Source organism: Atta colombica, unplaced genomic scaffold (genome assembly GCF_001594045.1).
Source record: "Atta colombica isolate Treedump-2 unplaced genomic scaffold, Acol1.0 scaffold203, whole genome shotgun sequence".
NCBI lineage: Eukaryota > Metazoa > Arthropoda > Insecta > Hymenoptera > Formicidae > Atta > Atta colombica.
In genome coordinates, this window is record NW_017259298.1 from 90868 (window position 1) to 116391 (window position 25524).

A 25524-nucleotide genomic window follows, 5' to 3' on the forward strand; every position below is an offset into this window, starting at 1 on the left:
TAAAATATCAAATGTCTTTTTGAAATTCTTAATTCTCAATCTGTACAGTATTCTACTTGAATAGTGAACAACTTTTGAAGATATATTTTTTTTCACCTTTTTGACGTCAACATGCTTGCCGCGAATCTGATGATTACGTTGTAGACAGATTTTGTCGACAGGGTCATAGTCATCAAACTCGACAAAGCCGAATCCACGTTTCTTGCCAGTCTCCTTGTCAGTCACTATGCTAATCGAGTTTATGCTACCGTAGCTCTGAAAATACTGTCTGAGATCTTCTTCTTCATGGTCATCCTTTAAACCACCAACAAAGAGTTTCTTTACAGTAGCTCCAGCTTCCGGTCGGCCTATTTCTTGCCTAGGAACTGCTCTCTTGGGTTCAACCACTCTACCGTCTACTCTATGAGGCCTGTAAAAATTTTTTAATTTCTTATATAAACTCACTTTCTTATAACTATAATAGGAAATAAAATCACTTTTTTAAACAAAATTAATAAAAGAATCAATTTATGCAAAGAAACAAATTATATAAAATTATTTCATAGAAACAAGCATCTTTTTACAATCTTGTGAATCCTCTTTTTTTTACCTAGCATTCTGAGCATCATCCACCATATGAGCACGGGAATAAGTAATGAAACCGAAACCTCTTGAACGCTTAGTTTTGGGATCTTTCATAACCACCACATCTACGATCTCTCCCCATTGCTCAAAGTGCTTCTTAAGTGAATCATCTGTTGTTCTATAATCCAAGCCACCAATAAACAATTTTCTAACATGTTCAGGCTCATTTTTACCATCCTGAAATATTAAACAATGTTCTAAATTACCACTGAAATTTCTTATACATAAAATAATTACATATAACTTTGCCTATAAATATAAAGCATCTTCAATTTGTTCTTTCAAAAGAGTACTAGCAACAATAAAAGTTAAAGGAGAAAAATTAACAAGAAAATAAAATTGTTATAAAAATAAATATTAATTTTTCGTTAGATATATGAAACATTTATCAATTTTATACCTAATATATTGTTTTATATTCTTTATATTTTTTGTACACACACACACACACACACACACACACACATATGCATATATATATATATATATATATATATATATATATACATATATATATATATATATGGTTATATATGTAGATCTATTGAAGAATTATGGACAAGATCAAACATATTAAAATATTTTATAACAGTTATATTTTAAAATAGTTTTTTTTTTGCTGAATAATCATTAATGAAATGAAGCTTGCAGCACATCCAAATATAGCAATAGTAAAGCAATCCCTCTTTTTTGAAATTTCCTATTTATTTTATATTTGGATTCAACATACTTATCCAAGATACATATTATGGAATTATTTGAAAGATATTTGAGATAGATTCCAAGAAAAATTCGTTACAAATTCCATATACTCTCAGATTTGTTCTTAGCAAATCTGATCTGCCCATTTCTATGTAAATCAACTTCAATCTTGATTATTTACTCTTCATTTTTTTCTAATCTGTAACTAAAAAAAAAAGATAAAAAGAAAATCGCTCTTGTGATATCTTTTTCCTTTTTATCTTTAATTGGGCCTTGTTCTCAATGAGATTCACTTGGCCAGTCCACAAATCGAGATGTAGTAAAGCAAATTCAAAAATTGAAATGCAACAGCCATCTCAAAAAGCAAACCAGGCAGATAAAACGAGACGACGTAATCAAAATAAAAATGGAATGCGCCCCTCAGATACTAAGCACTTACGATTACGTTTCAGACAAATGAAGGGACAATTGGTAATGCGATACAATTGTACGGTCGAAGCCGGCCACGCTTTTCAAAGATGTAATTGAGGTGATGCAGCACACGAGAAGCGAGATGAAACACATGTCCGACCCGCTCGAGTGATCTCACACTCACGAAAGACTCACCTCTTGTGATACCATAACGAACATCGGCATGACCAACATTTTTCGACATTGTCGAAGTATACTTTAAAATAATACTCGATAACACGAGTGTCAGGGGAATGACCGAAGTGCTTCATACTGAACGACTAGCGATAAAGGATTGACTACAGCGAGGTAGATACTCACATCATGGTCCATTTTCACCATCTTGAGAGACTTAAATAGAATACAGAGTCCCGTGAAACTCGTAGAAGAGGGTAAAACGTGAGTCGATAGCAAACGACGAAAGGAAGGACGCTATCGCGACACGATCGATTTTCATTCCCTGCGCGCACTCATGTGAACCCCGGGCAAGTTGTCCAATATCCAATCATTTGCTCGAGTTACATTGGATCCGACGTACATCCGTACGATGTTCTGCAACCAATCAGAAAGCAGAATTTTATTTCGTATCGATGGCCTAGTTTTCACTGAGGGTTCAAACCGGATCAGAATGTAAAAACCAACTAATTACAGTTGAGTATTCCCCTGTTACCATTGAACGACAGGAGAATGCTCGACTGTAGTTGATTGGTTCTTATTTTCTGATCCGATTTAAACCTTCGGTAGAAACTAGGCCAGTGATTAAGTTCTGAACTTTCAAATATAATATAACCGCGTAAAAGTAATGCACGAAAATGCGTATTAAAGCTGCTCTCTAAGTTACGGATTTCCAACTTTGAGCGTATTTATATAATTTCAAAAAGTAAAGCTGAATGGGCAGTTACTCAGCAGCGATTAAATCTAGAATTTCTAAATATAACCGTGTACAAATAATGTACGGAAATCCGGAGACTATCTGTCAAAGATTTTCAACCCTCACCATATTCACAAATGTAGGAAAGCATGATAATGACAATGGATCACCATTTGAACCTGCTGCCGAAAAAGGATTTTTTTTCGAATATAGCCGTATATAAATAATATACAGAATTTGCATATAACACCAGATGTCTACTAACACTATACTTATTTATATACACGCTTGTACGTATCAGTGTTTCTGGAATTCCATTTATTATCCATTTTTAATTGAAATTTCCAATTATAAATCAATCTTTTATTGGGAAACTTATAATAACTCAACATTAATTTAAACATGGAAATACTTACATAAGATTACAAACTTACAAAAGATTATGTTATTTCCTGATAAAAATCAGTAAACTTTATGTCATAAATGCTTTGCATGTCCTAACGTATTTGGAATTGCAGATGTTAACAGACATTTTTATCTGAGAATCTAATACTATATGTACTATGAAATGAAAATGTTTATATAATTAGATTTAATATTTACTTGGATTTTATGTCAGTTAAAGATTGATTTGTCCATGTCTATCTTGATGTGAACATATACTTTTTATCTGGACATAACTGGAATTTTTAGGGATTTTCAATTCGAGGAAACGATTTACCTCAGCTAGAAAAATATACTCATATCACTATCATCACACTATAAAACAAATCTGTAACAAAGAAGTTGAAAGATAAGATTTATCAACGAAGATAAAATTTATCAACATTTTTACAGCTTTTATCATTCTTCGAACATAAACTGCTCTTACTAACGAATGACTAAAAATTGGAGTCATATAGTGTTCGATTGAAGAAGATCGTCTCACATTCATCATTTTGTTTCGATTTCTTGTGTAAGTGATAGATTTTTTGTTCATATAATACGTACGTATTTTCTGATTAATAATTATTACATGTGTATACAATAAGTAAAGATATTTTATATACCTTGAAAAAAAATAGCCAATATTAACATGGAGAGACATGGAGAGAAGCTGATAAATTTTACATATGTAATAAACTATTTCTTCACATCACTTATTTATTCTATTCTATTAAAGGATAGGATTTTTTCCATATATATATAAAAGGAAAAAAAGTGGACAGATTCTATTTTGTAAAAGATGGTGGGAAGAAATGAGCTTCTTTTGTCTACATAATTCTTTTTTGAAAAATATTCCCAAGATTTTTTGTTACTTATCGCGCTTATTAAATAAAAGAATTTTTACCTTAACTATTCCGTTAAAAATCATTTTACCGTAATTGAAAAACAGATTCTTACTCTATATTGTATGGCGTGTAATTACTAATTTTTTACAAACTTAATATAAATGAAGTAGCGTGAATTTTTCGCTATGAACTTTTGTTCAGATTTAATATATTATATAAAGATGTCCATATAAGGATACTAATCTTCTATCTAATCTTGTTTGAATTTATCCATCGTTGGTTTGGCGGCGAATGATTTCAAAGATAACTATGAACGTTCGTACATGAGAGAGATCGTCTGCTTGAAACGGAATGTTATAGAGAAATGAAACGGTGCGATCGCAAAGAAGTGATTCCGTGAAGCTATATGTGTTCAAATCCAAAAATGATCTGCTCTAGCCTATGTAGTTGGCCAATCTTCAATTCACTGGAATCGAAATTTGTCTCCCAGATTCATATGGTTTTTGTATACGGTAATTCGCCTTATTTCCTTCCTTTATTCGTTTTGGCAATATTTATCTTTCAACTTGAAACAGGTACATTGGGGAATGAGGCCTTAATCGTGACGAAGGACAAGATGGTGTATGGCCTAGGTAAAAACGTCAATGATTGTTTAGGAATCGGGAATAAGAATGCCACATTAAAGCCACAAAAAGTAGAGGCTCTATGTGGAAAAGACATAAAGACATTCGCGTGTGGCATTGGACCTCATGTTTTGGCGCTCACAAAAGAAGGAGAAGTAAGAAGTTGCTGGCAAATTATTATATTGAAGTATAAGTGAATGTTCAATTTTAGGTGACACCTCACTGATTTCAATGTTCTTTAGATATGTTTATATGTTGTAATTCCATTAAAAAAATTGGAGGTGATCTTCATATTCAACTTTTTAAGGCGTCTCCACCTAGAAGAACGACAATATGATCAAAACACATCTTCCTTGAAACCATTCCACTTTTATTCGAAACATTTTTTTCCTATCTCGAACACTGTGGGTGTTATTCGGGTGGTTTTAAATGACTACCTTGTATATAGAAATTTAGAAAAAAATTTAGATTATTTTTCTTCTTTAGTATTCTTTATCAATGCATATAGTAATTTAGAATAATTGCCAGAAATCACGAAATTAAGCGACGCATTTGCGAGACGTTGTAATGAATAATAGCATTGTCTTCGAAAGGTATATTCTTGGGGTTTCAACAATCGTGGCCAACTTGCACAATGTGTGAATAAAAAGAATAGTCTACAAGTTATCAGTATACCTACTTTAGTGCAACTGCGCACTCCGGAAGGCAGCGTGAGTATGAAACGCATTATGAATATCGCGTGTGGCAGTAACCATTCCGTCGCTATAACCGAGGATGGCGAGGTAAGCAAACTGTCAAAGTCCGTTAACAATAACCCTCTGTTTCTACAAGCTAGTGGTACCTGATTTATATGATTTAGGTTTATATATGCGGAGATAATCGTTTCAATCAACTGGGAAATATTCAGAATAGATATTTTAACTCATCTGATAATGAGTATTTGTTCAAACCTCAATTAGGAAATGATAATTTAGATAGAAAGAAGATTGTCCATGTCTCCTGTGGCGGGACATTCACCATGGCTATCACTAAAAGTCGTGAGGTGTATGGTTGGGGCAACAATAGTTTCGGCAAACTAGGGATAAGGGAAAATTATGAGACATATATATATACGCCGCAGCGGGTCAATTTGGAGCAAGGTCTCGTCGTAGGTAATTTTCGTCTCGATAAAGCAATAAAAAGAGAAAGGGACGACAAAGTGAAACGGAATTATTAAACAATCGTATTATTTCAGTCAAAGTGGTTTGCGGAATCGAGCACACGTTGGCACTCACAGACGAAAAGAAAATCTATGCTTGGGGCAGAAACAATGATGGCCAATTAGGGATCGGCCACACAGAATTTACTTCCCAACCAATCATGGTAAAAAATTTTTATATTTATCTTTTTATATTTATATTATAAAAAGACAAAGGACAAAAAAAGAAAAGATCATTTCATCATCAGTAGTTATATTATCAGATTAGGCCTGAAACGGAGATAAAATGGGTTGACATCGCAGCTTTGAACTGCAGTAACATAAGCGTTGCCGTCAGCGAAGAAGGACGTGTCTACGTATGGGGTAACTGTCATGGTGAAAAGATCGTGACCCCAACTGTTACTCCGTTCTCAAACATGCATGATGCTATTGCACGCTATGGACCCAGCGTTATGCACGAACCACTGATCCTATATGTGAACGGAGGGTCGGACATATTAGAATGTTTAAAAACTGCTTTCAACGATTCCGTATGTATATATCTTATTCCTCGTTACGTATCTGTTTGTTTTGCAAGCATCTTTTCCAAATGTTCAATATTGAGAATAGAAAAATGCAAGTGAAACAAGTAGATCTAAAGTTTTTTCGGCCGAATTTCTTCGCAATATTGTTACATTGTTATAGTTAAAATAAAATTGAACAATTGATAAATTTTAAATAATACATATATGTAGTGATTAAGATTTAGAAGTCTTTTTTATTCATTCTTGTTTTAAACATGGTGTTATTGTTGAATCTTTTTAAGAAATTTCCAAAAACTTCTTTATAAATGAAAAAAATACTGAAACGCTGAGGATGAAAACTTTGATTGGTAAAAATTGCGTAATACAGTTTATTCTCAAATAATTGTTAAATATAATAAATATTTTATGTACTAAGCTAATATTGTACATTTGTCTTTAACAACTTTTTTTCTCTTTTGATGTTGTAGTCAACGAGCGATCTTAAAATAGAAGTGGAGGGCCAAGTTATCTACGTGCACAAAGCAATTTTGAAAATCCGCTCTTTACATTTTAAAACCATGTTTCAGCACAATTGGAAAGAAAACAACCAAAGGTAATAAAAGATGTTATTTATGTTTAAAAATTTTCAAGTTTTGCTCATTTCATCGATATTCTTTCCGACAGTACCATCAAACCTGTTCAATTTTCCTACGTTGTCTACAAAGCCTTTCTGAAGTATTTATACACCGATGTAATCGATTTACCTATAGAGAAGACATCAGGTAAGTCGACTATTTCGACATTATGTGCGATCTTCGATCTATTCTCATGATTGAAGCAACATTTTTCGTTACAGAACTTTTAGATCTAGCCGAGGAATACTGCGAGAGCAATCTTAAGCAGTACTGCATTCATATGATAAAGCAAGGAATTACTGTATCAAATGTCGCACATTTTTATGCAATTGCAGTGAAGTGTAACTTACAGGTAATCAAACATTATCACTATTAACGCTATTAACATTTCATTAAAGTATATATTATCTATCAATGTACATGCAATAATTGAATGCTGTTGTCGATTTTTTTAGGAGCTAGAAAAATTTTGTGTCAAGTTTGCCATTAATCACAAGTCAGTTATGACGGATGATGATTTTGTCGAACTGATCCAGAAAATGATGAAAACATTTATAATGAAGGTAGGCAAGGTTAGTGATTTCAAGAAATAATCTCGTCTATATTTGCCTCAAAGACGAACGCATATCAGGATGAGGAATGGAAATTACTGGTCTGACTGTACAGTTATATCTGTGATATATTTTATAATTTCATATTCTGGCCAAATATTTCGACATTTTGTTTATGCATTTCGCTATTGCATTTCGCTATTAGCATCCTTTAAATAAATTATAAAGATATAACTGCGTCCAGTTACGAATTGTTTCGCGTGAGAGATTCTTTCATCGATTTTGGAGAATATAATCTTATCATCTTTCAAAACCTGAGATTATCTCAGAAATCGCATAAAAAAACTAAAATATAAACACCAAGAGAAATCTCGTGTTTATGAAGACGCTGTTATCTGTAATGAATTAATTGATATGTTAATTCTGTCGAACTACAAAATTTTCAATAATTTCGTTTTCTTTTTATCATACCTGTGATATAGCGTATTAATACATATTTACCGTGATTCACAATTATGTCTGCTTTCCGCCGATTTTCTTTACCAGCTACAAATGTTGTAAATAAGTATCTACAATGTGAAATAAATGTGAAATAAATGATATTTATCATAAAAGTGTTTTAAACATTTTTAAAGACATTTTAATTGTCATTGCTGTGTCATTATGTTATCTTTATTTTTGGCCGCTGTTGTTTGATATTTTCTTAAGGTATGTTTATTAGAATATAGTGCAGCTATAAGAACGGTAATAAGCGATATGAGTGAAGCAGTGAAGATAATTATATTGATTTCTATATAAGTGTTTATATTGAAGTGATGCGCAGAATAGAGTTTCGTAATTGATCATCGATAAAAACATTGAGAAAAAAAAAATTTGAATTTCTACACTATCATCGACTATAACAATGTCGAGAGCCCTTATTCTGTAACTTTTAACGATAGTTATAATAACGTTACATTGTCGTTGCAACAATTTATCAACATCAACATTATCTATAAGAACTAAATTTTTTCGGTGGTACCTTTGAAATTTTTCGATTATTTTTCGGTTACTATTCAAGTTTTATTGCTTATATTCTTTGTATGCCATGGCCCTAACATCAAATCGTAAAATATATTTTTCGTAATCCATAACAGTGTGTTTCTCTTTTACAATAATTTATCAGATTCAATAACTTAATAGTACATCAAATAGATACTCTCGTGTACAAATCCCTTATACAATACACATAGATTATAGAAACAAATCAATAAGCGCGTTCAAGTTGACAAACCGGCTAGCCTGCTCGTTGAGCAAATGAACATAATTGATATTGATGTTACTTATAAATCCAATCAATCATATATACAATCGCTCGGTTGTACATGCCTAGTCGCTTTGCCGTTTTGAACTCAATCTTTATTGGATTTGATAATACTTCATTCTATAGTATAGCAATATTTATTAGATGTATTCAGTATTCTTCTCCTGAGATCGCAAAATTTTTATATGTGATGTGTCTTTCTATTTTCTTTCATTCGTAAAAATTACGATGGTAAATTATTTATTGTGAATAAATAATATATATAAGAACAAAGGACATTTTTTTTATATTAATATTTAATTGTCCACAATTATTTGCGTCTCAAGTAGATATATATACATGGGCTCGTGTATTGTGTGTGTGTGTGTGTGTGTGTATGTGTGTGCGTGCGCGCGTGTTTCGATGGCTACCGTGTTTCGCCAGGCTGCCGACTGATTTTGAATCGCATACTGACTAGTCTCAGAGACCTTATTTCTTCTGCATTACACAACTTGATTTGATAATTTTTTTATTCAATTTGAAAAAAAAAAGCACAAATAAATTTGTTTCTCTTTCCTCTTAACTAAGTATATACATATATTAAGAATAGAGCAACAAAAAATGAATATTATACATATTTTTAATACCATAATCATAATCAATGTGAGCATTCAAAACAATACATTTCAGAAAACATCGGATATAATTACAGTACATTCGTATTATAGAATTTTGTGTGTTACGTAAAATGTTTATATACATAAAATCTTGTGTATGTGTGAACGTGTATGTATTTTAGTCTACATGTGTGTAATAAGAAAATTGCTATTGCTTGCTCAGTCATGCTCGAATTAAAGATATTTGTTCCAAAAAAAAAAAATCCGAATGTATTTAATTCTCCTTAATTCTCCTGTGTATTAAAATCTATACTAATTATTAATCGCATCTACAGAACGTCTGTCTCATAATTGGAACATGGAAAGCATGTATATAGTATATTACTTTTAATTCTCTTTTACATTTGTGTGTAATATATTACAAATGTACGCACATATACGCGCATGTATATAATATGTATAATAAACGTACAGTATGTATAAGTATAAATATATACTTGTGTGTATATGCGCACAAATTCAGAATTGCATTAATAAATATAGCATAACATACTAATACCATAATATACTATTTGTACATTGCATTAATTAGGGATTAATTCTTGGACATAAGCCTCGAATATATTTCCGGAAAACTCAACTTCCAACATAGTCGACGTGACATTGCAAAGAAAACTCACGATTTATAGCGAAGCAGTCACGTGATTCATAGATACGACGTGACAATGATCAGAGTGATAAGTAAAAAGAGAAATTTTAAGCTACCGCGATGCCGGTTTTGGTCACGTGGTTTCTGATATTTTCCTGGAGCGACTTTTCTTGTGTTTAGCCGATTCGGTTATTGCACCGTCGTTATCCGGTACAGATGATTCTTTGACTGATTTTCGACCACGGCCAACGTTTCTCTCTTCGTTTTCCGAACCTAGCGATTCCCGATTCGACTTCCGGCGCTGACGCTGCGGTGGCTGATTTTGCGCTTCCATTATTTCGCGCAGATATTTCCTCTTCGCATCCCAAAATATTTGTTGTCGCTCGACGATCTCGGAATATCTATCGAATAAAAATGATCAATGCTAATTTCTAGGGTAATTCTAATAGTGATGGATTCAATGAAAAGAAAAAACAGAATCATTACTTGGAAATACCGGAAATCAATTAGAGTAGCAAGATACTTATTGAAGGACATCGAATTTGACTGAATTTTTTTTAGAAAAGTCAACGAAATGTAGCGATTACCTCTTGCAGAAATCCCAGTTGAGTGGCTCTTTCAGTTGCCAGCCTTTCCTCGATTCATACGTTCCAAGTTCCGCAAAAATCTGACTAATTTCTTCTGATGGCAATTTGATGACGGACGAGATCATTTTGCGATTGAGATATTGATGTTCGGTAAATAATAACAACTAAAAGAAATACAAAACATTTTATACAATTAACATTTTATATAATTAACTTTTCTTTTGTATATTTAAAGTTATAATTAAGCTTCTTTTACTTTCTTGAGTTACTTTGGCAAGTAAGCAACTTTGATCGCATAGATAATATCTCAATAAAAATATAAAAAATATTCAATCAATAATGTCACAAAATTAAATATAGTAATAATCAAAATTGATATAAAAAAAATAGTTGGAGTTTATTTATATTTTAGTGTAAGATTCGAAAATTCAGAAGCTAAGAGAAATAAAATTAGATTTCAGGACATAATTTTTTATGAAAATTAAATTTTGAATACTCACAATATAATCACGTGTTCTGCACATGAATTCAGAAGTACTGTTTTGAGGAGAAAGGCTATCTTTGGGATATATCAGTTCACTATTCACAACCCAGTTGCCCTGCACCAGCATAGCTACTTGCTGCAAATACTTGAGTATTGTTATCGTATCCTGCTCTGGCGATAGAATTTCGCATAATTTTGCAAAGGATATGATTCTCACTGTAAAAAAATAGATTTGTTTCTATCAAATTCTTACACGATATAAAAATCTGCTTAATATATATAATAAATATTTATGTTAACACATATAAAAAAATTGACTTATGTTTTTGTAAACGTCATATAAAATGTAAAAAACTAAAATATATTTTATATAAAATATATTTTTTAAACAAATTTCAGTTTCATGATTTCAATGATATTTTATATTAAATGTATATGTATTTTTCTTTCTCTTTATCTCAAGTGTGATTTTCTCACCTTGTTTCATGATTTTTCTGATTTGGTCTAGCAAAGGCAAAGTCAAAATGTGATGAAGATCTGTCTGATCCTCGGAGGTGGATTGCAAATAGCACTCAGATAACTGGGGTACCAACAGACGCAGATAATTTATCTGACCCAAATCCAGATTATTTATTGATTCATCGGCCGACGAGCAGAACATCTCCATCCGTGTTGACTGTAAAAACAAACGATTTCAATATGTAAAAAAAATAATAATAATAACAGATTAAACGTATGCAAGAGTTTTTTTGCTGCATTTGAATCACATCAATACATTAACTATATATTTTCCTTAAAAAAAAAAAAAAAAAAAAAAAAATTATTAACTTCACGATTATATCGAGACAACTTACTTCAGCTTGTATATCGTAAACTGGTATGTAATTCGTATGCATCCAACGCTCCTCCTGGCTCTTTTTGTTGTGATGTTGGAAAGATTGCTCCTGCAGCTTCTTCAGATTATCCGGCAGATGCCTAGCGAATGTTACTTTCACCGGAGTGGCGTTATCTTCCTCCTCGTCGTCATCTGCATTTTAGCAAATGAATTTGTGAGTGTTTCTCGTTCGCTTGTACCAAGCTCTGAAGGTTTAATACAGGCTATCTCGGTAAATATATTCATGTATAAGTCAACAAGGAAAAATCCTCTTTTACCTTCTCCAATGTTCTTCGTTCCATCCCTGGCATGCTTATCATTTTCGTCGAGATAATCGCACTGCAGCTTCATATGCAACATTGATTTCAATGGTGTGATGTGTAGCTCATCATCCTGAAAAATCCCGACTGCGAAATTGGAGCAGTCCGACAACGTCCGTTCTGAAGTCAATACAACCTTATCCATCAGTCCACTAATAAAAAAAAAAGTTTTTTTAAAGTTTTTTCTTGTAAATATAGATTAAAGTTCTATCAAAAGCTGTTCAAAATTTTGCAATTACTTATCAAACACTATTTCATCATTTTCTGTAGATTTTCCATCTGTTTTTAAAGCCAACTGTTTTCCCATGTAATAATCGTAAGAATGTTTATCCGACGTATCCATTGTAAGTTCCATACGAATTTTCTGATTTTCGGGTTTAACGAAAGTCTTCGAAAAGATTGCATTGGGGTAATTATCTTTGACATATGCAGGATACTGAATAATAAATAATTTATCCGCCAAAGTCTTGGAAAGGTACACTGGTATCTATATAAACAATTTCTTTTATTGTTCTCACAAACGAAAAAGGAATATTAAATGTACAAATAAATAATCCACTATTTTTTATAAAATTTCGTTTTAGACATGAAGGAAGGCAAGCTATAATATAAGTCATTTTTTACATTCCGAAACACAACAAGGCTATCACTATCAGCATCTATTAGTAGTCATACTATTCTTGTTTCACATCTAACAGACACTGAAGATAGAATGACATAATAGAGATAATAGTGTTTTTCTGAACTCAGCCTAAATAATAAGCCTTAACTTTAAGCAATTGATCAATCATAGTTGATTATTCTTCTCCAAGAGTTTGGTCACTAGTGTACAAAAATTATCCTTGATACGAATTACTTTTAAATTACTTCGGATTATTTAAAATTATCTAAGCCTGGATCTATTAGATCAGTGCAAAAGTTCATGCCTGATTTATTCAAATAGCTACTATTTTTGTTAAAAATAAAATAAAATCTAAATCTTACTATCTCTATCTGATGGGAGAATTTAAGAATTTATTTTTAAATTGTGATGATTTTAAATTGATGATTTTGATGAAGTTATGAACAAAGTCAAAATATTCATTTTATTTAATTTGTAACTCAGTGATGAAAATCATAGACATTTTTTAAAAACGATTTTATAGAAAAAACTTTAAGTTTTTACATTAGAAATTCAAAAATTTTTGCAATTTTTTTTAGACAAGCACAAAGTGAAGAAAAAATTTCCTGTTTTGTTTTAACTCGTAGTTTTCTATATATAAAAATTACAAAACTAACATAAATTCAAAAAATATATTAACCATTCGAAAACAGAGATTTCAAGCTTTAAAACCCTTTTTTTAAATTTAAATTTTCGTTTATTTTTAACAAAATTGTTTGAACTTTGAATAATAATAAATCGGGTACGAACTTTTGCATTGATCTAATAGGTCTTTAAATCTTAAACCATAAATCTTAAACATAAGAAATGGACGAACCATAATTGATTATTTTTTTCTTCTCTTCACATTCGACTGTACTTAATCGGCCAATTTTTTAAGAATAAGACTTAAAACCTATTGTAGATCTAGGCTAATACTATCTCATATTACCTTAGAGTATTTAAAATTACATCATATTTTCTGAGATTTTTTAAAATTTACTTTGCTCATATAAGATTACCTTATACGAGTACATAACCGATGTGAACCTGGCGCTCAACTTTATCAAAAATAAAAATTAATACTGCAGGCCGTTTGTACTTCGTTTGTACTTGTTTGTACCGATCATTATTTCGTTTGCACCTCAAACAGTTAAACAAAAAATGGCTAGCGCGCAACTTTAAAATTTTTTAATTTCATTTATGCCATTCGAAAGAGAATCGTTTGTACCCGTTTGTATCTCAAAGGGTTCGGAGATACAGCGCGTTTCAGTTTTTGCGCAACCCCTACATAGTAAATTTAGCGAATTTTAAAGATATCGAAATGGGACCATCGGCATTCGAAAGAGAATCGTTTGTACCCATTTGTACCTCTCTTACTTTCGTTTGTACCTTAAAGGGTTCGGAGATACATTGCGTTTCAGTTTTTGCGCAATTCCTACATAGCAAATTTAGCGAATTTTAAAGATATCGAAATGGGACCAACGGCATTCGAAAGAGAATCGTTTGTACCCGTTTGTACCTCTATTATTTTCGTTTGTACCTCAAAGGGTTCGGAGATACAGCGATTTCAAAATTTCATAAATGCGTCAAGAGGGTAAGTCGGTCATTTTTAAAGATATCGAAATGGGACCAACGGCATTCGAAAGAGAATCATTTGTATCCGTTTGTACCTCTATTACTTTCGTTTGTACCTCAAAGGGTTCGGAGATACAGCGATTTCAAAATTTCATAAATGCGTCAAGAGGGTAAGTCGGTCATTTTTAAAGATATCGAAATGGGACCAACCCCTATATAGTATATATTCACATCGGTGAGTACATAAAGTATTATTTCTTCAGATCATTCTAGAATATCTTTATAGACCTTTTTTTGATAAGTATCTTTGAGAATATCAATTTTAGATTTTCTGCTTAAGAAAAAAAAACGCGATTTTACAAAATATTTATTGCATACAGGAATATACAAAACACTATAAAAATTTCGCAAACAGAATATGTATTATATATATAGATATTAACAAGTTCAACTACTCATAACATTTGAAATTTTTTTATACTAACAAAACAACGTCCAACTGAATATAAATATTAATAGGTATTTTATAAAATAAAAAATATTTAAAAAAATACCATAATAAAACAAACTCTTTGTCAGTGCTTTTTATTTTTCCTCTTTCTTATTTTTTATTTTTTGTTTTTTTCTTCTTTTTTTCCTGTGTTATCGACAATTGTATTTCTTGCTATACATATTTCTTGTTTTTTTCAAAGTTCGTTAATTTTTATCTCGGGCGATATAAAATAAAAAACCAGATAAGAAGCAAAAAGACAAGATGTAAAAAATAGCAAAAAGCAAGAAACAGGAAATAAAAAATTCTAGAACAGGCTTTAAACCTATTGATTTATAAAAATTGACTTGAGTTCACTGGTACAGTCTCCTGAATCAGTGACTACTATGAAGTTTCACTTTTTCATTCGTGTAAAGCAAGGATAAAAGTACTGAAAGTGTCCAAATCTGACGCAACCTCAGTTAATTTCTCATTATAAAAATTTGAGAGCAATGCAAATGCGCCCCTTATTCCTCCTTGCACCTAGGACTATATAAATTATCTGCAAGGTAGAGGAAAGTCAAGACAGTATTGAAAAACAGGGATTATTTTCATGATTGATGTATGTTGACACGTTTCAACAATAAATATTAAATGTCATAAAAAAGTAGATTATTCATTTGTACATTTAATGTAAATTGTAAAGAAAAAATAATTTGTATGTTCATAATAAAATCAGTTTTTGTACTTAATAAATTTTAACATAATAAAATCAGTTTTTATACTTAATTAGATTATTAAAAAAAATTACAACAATTTTGGGCGAATTTGAAAATTTCTTGTCTTTTGTAACACATAAAATATACGAGTTTAAAACGAAAGATCATTATACTAAATGTCAACAATAAGTTTTAAACCACGTGTTTAGAAGAAGCAAAATCTAACCTAAAAAAAAACTTTTCACGTTAAACAATCCTGTCGAGAACAAGTAGAACAGAAAAAAATGAAACAGAATATAGAATATTAACCTCTTTCACAACGGGATCGTCTTCTCTTTCCGTGGTGTCCATCGTCGTTATTTCTCATCGAAATAATTCTCCAACTTTTTATATTTTATGTTGTCACATGTACATGGAACATCACTCGGAATTTTTCGGAAAAGTTAAATCGAAACTTACCTGCACAGCATCCCAGAGCAAAAGAGACGAAAGGGGGATGAAATGATAATGGCAAGGTAGCAAGCATAGAACTGCGAACCACTTTTAAAAATCGGCGATAGACACAGTAGAGACATCTATCATATTGAAAATTGGTTTACTCACTCCTAGCGATTTGATTGGCCATGGTATTAGGGCCGGTTCGCATCTTGACGGAAAAGTGGAAGCTAATCGGAATTCGCAGTAATAGTAGGCGGTATATTTCGCTTGTCTGTCTTTCTACAAGGTTCTGATTGGCTTCTGCTTTTTCGCTTTTTCCGTCTTTCCAAGATATGAACCCGGCTATATTTTCTGATGTATGCAAATTTTAGTTGGTTGAATTTCCGCATATTGCTGTCGAAACGTTAAGGTTTAAACATAAAGACTACATTTAGCGAATTCAACAGTTGAGTGAGCGCTCACTCAACTGTTATTCTTTTAGATCATCCAATCAGCATTTTAGATCTGAAAGAATACACGAGCGCTCACTCAACTGTTGAGGCCGCTGAACGCAGCCAATAGACAGCAATAAGCAATAGGGAATAACGAACCGTCCAATCAGAGCTCTGATGTGTAAGTTCAATTATATATCCCAAAGCTCTGATTGGACAGCTCGTTATTCTCTGGTCCCTGTGCCTATTTCCTGTACCTACCTGTGTTTAAGCCTTAATCTATATAAATTGGATGCATTTATCAGGGGATCGATTCTGTATCTTCAAATAAGGTGAAAATTACAAGTGAGCAAATTTACTAGGTGTTGACCAATGAAATAATCAATATTCTAGTAAATTCGCTCACTTTTATAATTTGCACCTCGTTTCAAGGTACAAAATCGATCTCCAAAACGATAGCCACTCACTAAGCGCTCTTTGAGTTCTTTTATCTGATCTGGTCTATATTTTAAGAGGTCTATATTCTAGTGGAACATACCAATCAGATGAAAGAGCTCATTGAGCGATTATCGTTCTGAATGCACCCATTAAAATCTTGTTGCCTAGGGTTTTTTGTTATCAACATTTTTGCAGCCTAGTTTTGCGGCCATCTTTGATTTCGTTGCAAATACCGTTACAACGAAATCTTGAAGTAGAACTAAAAGAATAAATAATTTATAACAAAGGAAAATGTCTTTAGCTGACGAACTTCTTGCCGATCTTGAAGAAAATGACGACGCGGACGCTATTATGGAGGAGCCGGAGCCGAAGTTTATTCCGACTTCGGTTTCTAAGATCTTAGAAGAAGGTTAGATTATTTAATAGTACGCGTAGTACAAAACAAATTGTTTTCGTATAATTCTGTTTTATTCAGTATAATTTACATAATGTATTTACGTCATTTATATTATATTTCTAATATTACGATATATTTACTTGATGTAATATATATTTAACATACTGTATACTATATTTATTTTGTAATGTTTTATATACTGTGTGATTAATATACCAAACATGTTATATAAAAATTAATTTGTCTTTTCTTTCTGTGCAGAGATAAAGGTGTCCTCTGTTCGAGAATTGGCTCAGTTACGAGATTCGGAACAGTTACAGCAAGTTATAACACAGATTGAAAAGCATAGCAAGATTCCTAGGAAATCGACGGATATTATAGGACCTGTGGAATCTGATCCAGAATATCAGTTAATAGTTGAAGCTAATAATATGGCAGTGAAAATTGACAATGAAATAGGTAATTATATAAATTATAGAGTGTATTGAAGCAAACATTCTATATCTAATGAAAAATAAATTAACAGTTTTTTATTGAAAAATAATATTTTTATAACATTTCATTAATCTTTTGGTCTTTATTATTTTATTATACTAATAAAAAAACTGCATAGTAAAAAATAATATGTAGCAATAATGTAAAATGTATAATAAATGTTCTTATAATAAGAGTTAGAACAAATCGCCACATAGGTCTGTTCTTTTTGGCTGAACTTTTGCACCAGTTCTCTTGGAGAGAAAAGGAAGAAAAATGAACTGATGTAAAAGTTTAGCCAAATAGAACAGGTTTATTAGTAGCCAAATATTACAGAGAGTATAGACAAATAGCAAAATATTAGAGAGACTAGACAATATACAGAAAATATGACATGTCAAACACATGTAGCTAAGTTTAATTAAATGAGTATGGTATGGAGGCCTGTTCTTTAAGTGAACTTTTGCACTAGTTCATCTTTTTTTCTTTTCTCTCCAAGAGGAAAAAGTTCAGCTAAAAAAAAAACAGACCTATGGTTAGAAGTAACATTCTTTAACAAACCTCAACGTAAATATTATACTGCCAGTGCTAGATAATGAAAATATGATAGATAACATCAGATAATTTTCTACAATTTGCATATAATTTGTGGCTGTTATGTTGGTTATTACAACTTATTTGAAACTAGCAATTGACTATTACGTATGACGGATTTCGGCAATTAATCAAAAATCGTGATCACATTGTCCTAACTCTTATTATAGAAACATTAATAATAAAATATTGTAATAATATAAAATAGAAATAGTATAAAATGCTATATAAAATAATCATAAAATTTGTATAAAGTAATGCTGATCACATTTTCACATTTTTCAGCTGTTATACATAGATTTACAAGAGACAAGTACTCGAAAAGATTTCCAGAATTGGAATCTTTAGTTGTAGGACCACTAGAATATGTAATGACTGTAAGAGAGTTGGGAAATGATTTAGACAGAGCCAAAAATAATGAAATTCTGCAGCAGTTTCTTACTCAAGCTACAATTATGGTTGTTTCTGTGACAGCATCAACCACTCAAGGGTAACATTTAGACTTAAATGTGTTTTTAATTTTAAATTTTTGGAAAACGAATTTTTTTGTTTAACATTCTTGTATTCAAGTAATAAATGTACAATAGTAATGTTAAAAAGATGAAACTTTAGGAATTTTCTAACTTATTAAAAAACAGAATTGATTGCATTGGTTTTCTTTCGTAATGTAGAATTATTTCTTTTTAATTTTCATGTCCTCGCACAGTCAGTTGTTGACAGAAGAGGAGAGAGAAGCTATTTGTGAAGCTTGTGATATGGCGGTGGAATTAAATAATTGTAAATCAAAAATATTTGAGTACGTGGAAAGCAGAATGGCGTTTATTGCGCCAAATTTATCGATAATCGTTGGTGCATCCACAGCTGCCAAGATTATGGGTAGAGTATTATACAAAATATATTTATATTTTGATATAAATATATCACAAATATATTTATATCAAAGTAAAAATGAATTTTTATAAATTTTCATTGTTATAAATTTTTTTTAATTCAGGTGTCGCAGGTGGTTTGACAAAGCTTTCTAAAATGCCAGCCTGTAATCTTCTAGTCCTTGGATCCCAGAAGACCACACTTTCTGGATTTTCGCAAGTTACTACCTTGCCTCATACAGGCTTTATATATTACTCTGAAATTGTACAAGAAACTCCCCCGGTAAGTTTATTTTCTTTTTTAATAAAGCATATACATAATAAAAATTGCAAAATGAAGTATCGCGGCAATAGATTTAATATGTATAACATTGCAGGATTTACGGAGAAAAGCAGCAAGGCTAGTGGCATCAAAGAGCATGCTAGCTGCTAGAGTAGATGCTTGTCACGAGAGCACAGATGGTCACATTGGGCAGATGCTACGCGAAGAGATCGAGAAAAAACTAGATAAGTTGCAAGAACCTCCACCTGTAAAGTTCGTGAAGCCACTGCCAAAACCGATCGATCCTGGTCGAAAGAAGCGTGGCGGTAAACGCGTTCGCAAGATGAAGGAACGTTACGCGATCACGGAATTTAGGAAGCATGCTAACAGGATGAATTTTGCAGATGTAAGTTATAAAGAATGTTCTCGAATTTATGATTTATAAGATCACCTCAAAGAATGTATTATTAAAAATAATATTGTTAAGCTCGTAAAGTAATCAATAATGATAAAAGATCAAAGACGATCCAATTGACGAGCGAGTAAGATTAAGATTATAAAGTATTAATTATATGTATATGATTATTAGAAAAAGCCTAGAAACACAATATTTAAATGTTAAAATGTATTATTATTGTGATTGTAGATCGAAAGTGATGCCTACCAAGAAGATCTTGGCTATTCACGAGGGACGATTGGCAAGGCTGGCACTGGTCGAATCAGACTGCCGCAGATTGACGAGAAAACAAAAGTCAGAATATCCAAGACACTCCAGAAAAATCTGCAGAAGCAGCAGCAATGGGGAGGTAGCACCACCGTCAAGAAACAAGTCTCTGGAACTGCTTCCAGTGTAGCTTTTACTCCTTTACAAGTATGTTTCTATTGATGTTTTACTAAAACATTGTACAAGTAAAAAATAATTTTTTATTTTATTTCTTTTTTTTTAACGATTGTCTGTGTTTGCAGGGTCTTGAAATTGTCAATCCGCAAGCTGCAGAGAAAAAAGTGAACGAGGCGAATGCAAAATACTTTTCCAATACAGCTGGTTTCCTAAAAGTCAAGAAAACGTAAATGTATATTACAAATAAATGTGGGAAGTTGTATTCAATATTTGACTGTAAGTATTAACTGTTTAATTTATTGAGCAGAGTTGAAATATGGATGGATAATAATCGACTACTAAATAAAAAATGTACCTGTGACCTTGCAAACGATTACGAGTCTGCAATGGAATGTATACATCATTTATCGCTGTGATGAAGATTGATATCCTTGAAAAATTCACTCCTTATTTTTGTTGAATTCATATATATATATATATATATATATATACATACATATATATATTTGCCTACTGATTATACCGTGTAACAAAAACAATTTTTTTTCACATATAAAAAAAATCGATGTGTCCGTGAAAGTAGAAACGAAATCTATCATATAAGTGCGTTCTATTTTGCGAAATTTGTTTACGTACATTTGAAACTTAGAGGAGGTAATTCGGTTGCCGTGCAAGATAAAATTGTACAATTATGTGAAAATGTAATTCCATGTTAAAGCGATTGTAGCAGAACAAAATGATTTTAAAAATGCATTTTTAATAAAAAAAAAATCGCTCAAATTTTACAAATTTTTTTCTTAAAAAGTACGTTTATTTTTACATAACATATCGATTTTTTGTATGTGAAAAATACTGTCGCATTGTATTAGGCTCCTGAGCCATATTGAATCGTGAAACGTCAGAAGCGAGAAATGACACGTTAATTTTTACGTGTCACTGTGTAAATAAAGACAATTTGAAAGAAAAATGATGAGAGATTGTTTTTAAATATGTATTTTGTAAAAATGGATGAAACTTTCCTCCCCCCCCCCCTCCCATGCCACCCCCACCGACAGTCAGTATATATCGTAAAAAGTGATAAAAACCGAACATGAAGAGCTTTTAATTGTATTCAATGCGCATGCTTATATATCTAATGCATAGTTTATTTTTAATTACACATGCCTTTTATCGTACTTTTTATGATTATTTATTGATTTTCAGAGGGGATAAGCATAGTTTTCACCCATTTTTACAAATGTTTTAAAGTAATCTCATCATTTTGTTTTATCCAAATTGTCTTTATTTACAAATGTCACGTAATAAAAATTAACATATCATTTCTCGCTTCTGACGCTTATGATTTAATAATGGCTGTGATGACTCAAGAGTCTTATTTAGATAATAAAAAAGAAATTTGAGTATAGATTTAGGATAATATCACAATTATTAGACTGTAAAAGTTTACAGTGTTACTTTCTTATTAGTTTCTAATTAATAATTTATATTGATTAATTTTAGAAAGTTGTTAAAATATGACCTACATGATTTATGCATTATTCTGTCGCAATTCAACTATTTTCTGGCATTAATCTTCTGTAGGAAGATAGGTATTGCTTCGTCTCTTCTATATATTATATTTATACTTTATCCGCGATCGAACGAAATATGACAAAACCTTCGTCGGCGAAAGTATTCGATTTCACATCGATATTATTCAATAATAATTGAAGGCTAATTATAAATGGGTTTCGACTTGTATCGCTATTTGTGCATGAATGGCAAATTCTTTTATATTGCTTATAAATGAGAGAGAATGGCAAAATAAGAAATAGAAATAGATATAGATAGAGATACAGAGAGAAAGATACAGAAAAATATGTAGAAATGAAGTTAATATAAAATTTATATAGTACAATTTTATATAAAATAATCTATACATAATTGTAAAATTGTAGAAAATAAAAATTTATTGATATTTTTTTAGAGTCTGTATTAATTATATCTATACATGAACAGTACATACTGCAGTAGGTTATTTTATATATATAAATACTTAATTTGAGATTAATTTCTATTTTACTTTCTTTTTATGTAATATTCAGAAATTATATAGGGCAACATAAAATTTATTTCATGTCTTTATGATAACAAGAATAGAAAATATCACAAATACGTGACATTTTCAAGACTTGAATTGAATTGTGAATAAAGATTACTAAGAACCACACCTTACATACATGTTCTTCGACACCCGAGTTTGAACACTATTCCATTTTAATGACATGTGTTTACGCAATACATTTTATAAATGTAAATCGGTTTGTAGCGGGAAATGAAAAATTTGCATTGCGTGCTATGCCAGATTTCCGCATTTTGCTGCTCGTTTTCGAGATTAAGTTTGAATTCTGTTGCATAAATTGTTGTTGTAAACGAACCGATTATTACGTAATTATTATTCATGTAAGCTTACAATTTTTTTTGTTTATTTATATCATGTGAATTAATATAAACTATTATTTTGTTATATTCATGTTTCTATTACTTCTGGATTTTTTGTAATCTTTATGCCACGAACAATAATGCAACCTGCACAATAAATATAATTAATTCTTATCTAACAGAAGTGAGATTAAGAAAAGTTTAGTGAGATTTTAAAATCATTTTCTTTATCCCGATTTGAACGCTAAAAAAAATTTCATGTCATATTTTTTTTTAAGAAATTCTGAAAAAAATCTAAAAATTTTCATCAGAGTAATGTACTTATAAGAAAGAAACGTAATACTGTTCTCTCTTTTCAAGATCAGGATTATTTCAACAATCAGTAATGAAGAAACTTATGCAATTAATCGACTCCACCAAAGTCTCTTCTGCTTGCTTTACCTTGGCCTTAAACTTGAACAGTTAGCATGTAGTAGCACGCCATTTCTGAATTTATTTAGAATGAATCGATTCTATCATGATTCTAATTCTACATTTTAATGCTCCTTTCTCTGTTCTTGAACCAGACGATGTTCTCTTCCACTCCTCTTTTCGATATCTTTAAATAAAAAAGGAGGATTATCGCGAATCCTTTATTCTTATGATGAGGAGGAACACTCCTCAAGTTCCTATCTCATTATTTGTTCTTGAATTTACAAGAGAACCGTGATAGTCTTCTTTATCTCTTTTTAATCAAAAATCTTCCTGATATTCCTTTCTATTTTCTATAGAGTGTAGAATGGATATTTTTTATTTCCTATGAAGAATTCACTCAAGAAAAAAATGTTGACAAAAGTAATTATTTCAATTACTTAATAAAAATTGAAAGATATGAAATAATAAAGATATGAAATGTCTTATCTGGAGTACAATTTTGTTTTCTTCAATTTTACTTCCTTAGAGCAAGAACTAACTTGTTTGGAAATTTATTTTTCATCATAAAGGCTTATGTGAATAATCTTGCTTATATATGTCCACTGGATTTTTGGAATTTTTGAAGTTTATACAACTCAATCCTCTAATATTGATCCTTTTACTATTTTTCTAAATTGTTCTCTTTTAAAAACTTCGCTTGTTTCTTATGTGCTTCGATTATAAATATGTAATGTTTTAAATACATTAGCCATAATCGTTCCTCTTATAATGACGTCTCGACAATCTTAGCATTTTGATCTCTTTATGATGAATTATTTTGTATTCGTACGTTGATGGTTTCTTCAATCATCATATCATTTAAAGAAACATGATCAGTCCGAAAAATTTTTTTAATTATAAATATAATTATGTAACAATTTCATTGAACTACTATGGCTAACAATTTTCATATATAATAACTTTTACATTTTCGTCTTAGGATATTTTATTTGAATTTAACAACGTGTCATTAACGTTACAAACGCGAGATATGATTTTGTATGCATAAGATGGTCCACTTAAATGATGCACTTTTATTTCACTGAAAGTATTGATTTTAGATAAAAAGTATTCTAAATAAAACTTAAACTGAAGGGTTTCAATAGCGATATAAAACAGTGCATCTTACAATTAGATATAAAAATTAGATTCAAATTTTTTAATTCTCATTAGTTTTCCAGTCGAATTTCTGATTAGCAAAGCCGTAAGAGGTTGAAAGAACTTTCTCCATGAGATCCAAATGCTCGGTGAAAGTGTTTCTTTTACACGTGCAACACCGAATGTCCACTTCTCTTTGGAATCATTTTTAACTCGAATGGATAATATTGGATATTTTGAGGATTTTATTAGACATTGTCTTTATAAATTATTTTACTGAATTATTTTAATTTAAATTTATATAAATTGTCTTAATTTATATGATTAATTTTATTAATCTTTAATGTTTAAGTGTGTATTCAAAATGTGTATTCAAGCAATTGATAAAACTAATAAATTATATTGTCACAAATATGTGCAATATAAATAATAGATCTATTAGTTGATAATAGATCAATTATAAGTTATTAATTTTTATCTATACTTCCAATTGTAATGTGTGTGACTCGTAGAAAAAGGAAGGGAGAACCAAAATGTTATTACTATTTCGTTCCAGGATAATTGGTATCCATTGTCGATACCATCGGAGTAAATTAAACAAAGCGTGTCAGTGGTAAATTTCTCCGTGGGTGGAGAACCACAACTTTCGATCTCATTTTCCCATTGAATTCAACGCACTGTTTGGCGGCCGATTTATTGAAATTTTATGGAAGCGGATCGAACTTTCTTTTGTCAGGCGAAGGTCGTACTTTTCACCGATAGTGATGAATTGCCAATATGTATAACAAAATATCGTTCCTAACGTCTACATATAACTAATTATTTCGATAAATAAATTAATTCTTATTAATCTCATAAAATTAATTAATAACATGTTGTATAATGATGTATTAATACATTATCTAGTAAGTGCAGTACATGCAAATTTTTAGATCAAATACTGTTATATGTCATTATTTATATAAACTTTGCAAGAATTTCTGTAAACCCACATCTTTGCTTAATGTGTATTTCTTCAGATTATTAGAATATTTTTTAAAGCTTTATATTAATTTATATATTCTTTAAATATAAAAATTATGAATTTTTCTAACACTTTATTTAAATTTTTTCTTAATTTTTTAAATGAAGGAACATTATTGAAGAAACATGTTGTTGAAC

At 30.9% G+C, this 25524-nt stretch overlaps 4 protein-coding genes across 11 annotated transcripts in view; 2 read left to right on the plus strand and 2 right to left on the minus strand.

Annotated features, from left to right (window-relative positions):
- Nucleotides 1-2226, minus strand: part of LOC108687277 (heterogeneous nuclear ribonucleoprotein A1, A2/B1 homolog) — a 6250-nt gene extending 4024 nt beyond the window's left edge. The window contains exons 1-3 of the mRNA XM_018192970.1: nt 2098-2226; nt 590-801; nt 97-409 (exon numbers count right to left, since the gene is read on the minus strand). Coding sequence (XP_018048459.1) covers nt 97-409; nt 590-801; nt 2098-2118 — 546 coding nt within the window. The 5' untranslated portion in view covers nt 2119-2226. The remainder of the gene's footprint in view (nt 1-96; nt 410-589; nt 802-2097) is intronic.
- A 1303-nt stretch (nt 2227-3529) lies between these two features.
- LOC108687238 (RCC1 and BTB domain-containing protein 1-like) lies at nt 3530-8891 on the plus strand. 6 transcript variants are annotated; one of them, XM_018192905.1, is made up of 11 exons: nt 3530-3602; nt 4279-4430; nt 4494-4696; nt 5120-5323; nt 5401-5692; nt 5776-5903; nt 6003-6269; nt 6731-6855; nt 6927-7024; nt 7099-7229; nt 7333-8891. In XM_018192905.1, the coding sequence occupies exons 2-11, from the start codon at nt 4325-4327 to the stop codon at nt 7468-7470; spliced, it is 1692 nt and encodes a 563-aa protein (XP_018048394.1). In that variant the 5' UTR covers nt 3530-3602; nt 4279-4324; the 3' UTR covers nt 7471-8891. The 6 variants fall into 6 exon arrangements, with proteins under 6 accessions (XP_018048394.1, XP_018048391.1, XP_018048396.1 ...); XM_018192902.1 differs by having other exon boundaries at nt 3535-3602; nt 4222-4430; XM_018192907.1 differs by having other exon boundaries at nt 3535-3602; nt 4222-4430; nt 5135-5323.
- A 942-nt stretch (nt 8892-9833) lies between these two features.
- On the minus strand, nt 9834-16135 carry LOC108687248 (DNA-directed RNA polymerase III subunit RPC5). 3 transcript variants are annotated; one of them, XM_018192920.1, is made up of 8 exons: nt 15957-16116; nt 12481-12728; nt 12200-12393; nt 11902-12074; nt 11525-11723; nt 11064-11263; nt 10564-10727; nt 9834-10377 (listed from the first exon to the last, which is right to left on the minus strand). In XM_018192920.1, exons 1-8 carry the CDS (start codon nt 15996-15998, stop codon nt 10110-10112), a joined length of 1488 nt encoding a protein of 495 aa, XP_018048409.1. In that variant the 5' UTR covers nt 15999-16116; the 3' UTR covers nt 9834-10109. The 3 variants fall into 3 exon arrangements, with proteins under 3 accessions (XP_018048409.1, XP_018048410.1, XP_018048411.1); XM_018192921.1 differs by lacking the exon at nt 12481-12728 and having other exon boundaries at nt 16107-16135; XM_018192922.1 differs by lacking the exon at nt 12481-12728 and having other exon boundaries at nt 15957-16009.
- Nucleotides 16136-17194: 1059 nt separating this feature from the next.
- Nucleotides 17195-25524, plus strand: part of LOC108687274 (U4/U6 small nuclear ribonucleoprotein Prp31) — a 12873-nt gene continuing 4543 nt past the window's right edge. The window contains exons 1-8 of the mRNA XM_018192965.1: nt 17195-17363; nt 17613-17810; nt 18705-18909; nt 19126-19295; nt 19414-19571; nt 19666-19956; nt 20197-20421; nt 20517-20667. Of these exons, the coding sequence (XP_018048454.1) occupies nt 17246-17363; nt 17613-17810; nt 18705-18909; nt 19126-19295; nt 19414-19571; nt 19666-19956; nt 20197-20421; nt 20517-20621 (1470 nt within the window). The 5' untranslated portion in view covers nt 17195-17245 and the 3' untranslated portion in view covers nt 20622-20667. The remainder of the gene's footprint in view (nt 17364-17612; nt 17811-18704; nt 18910-19125; nt 19296-19413; nt 19572-19665; nt 19957-20196; nt 20422-20516; nt 20668-25524) is intronic.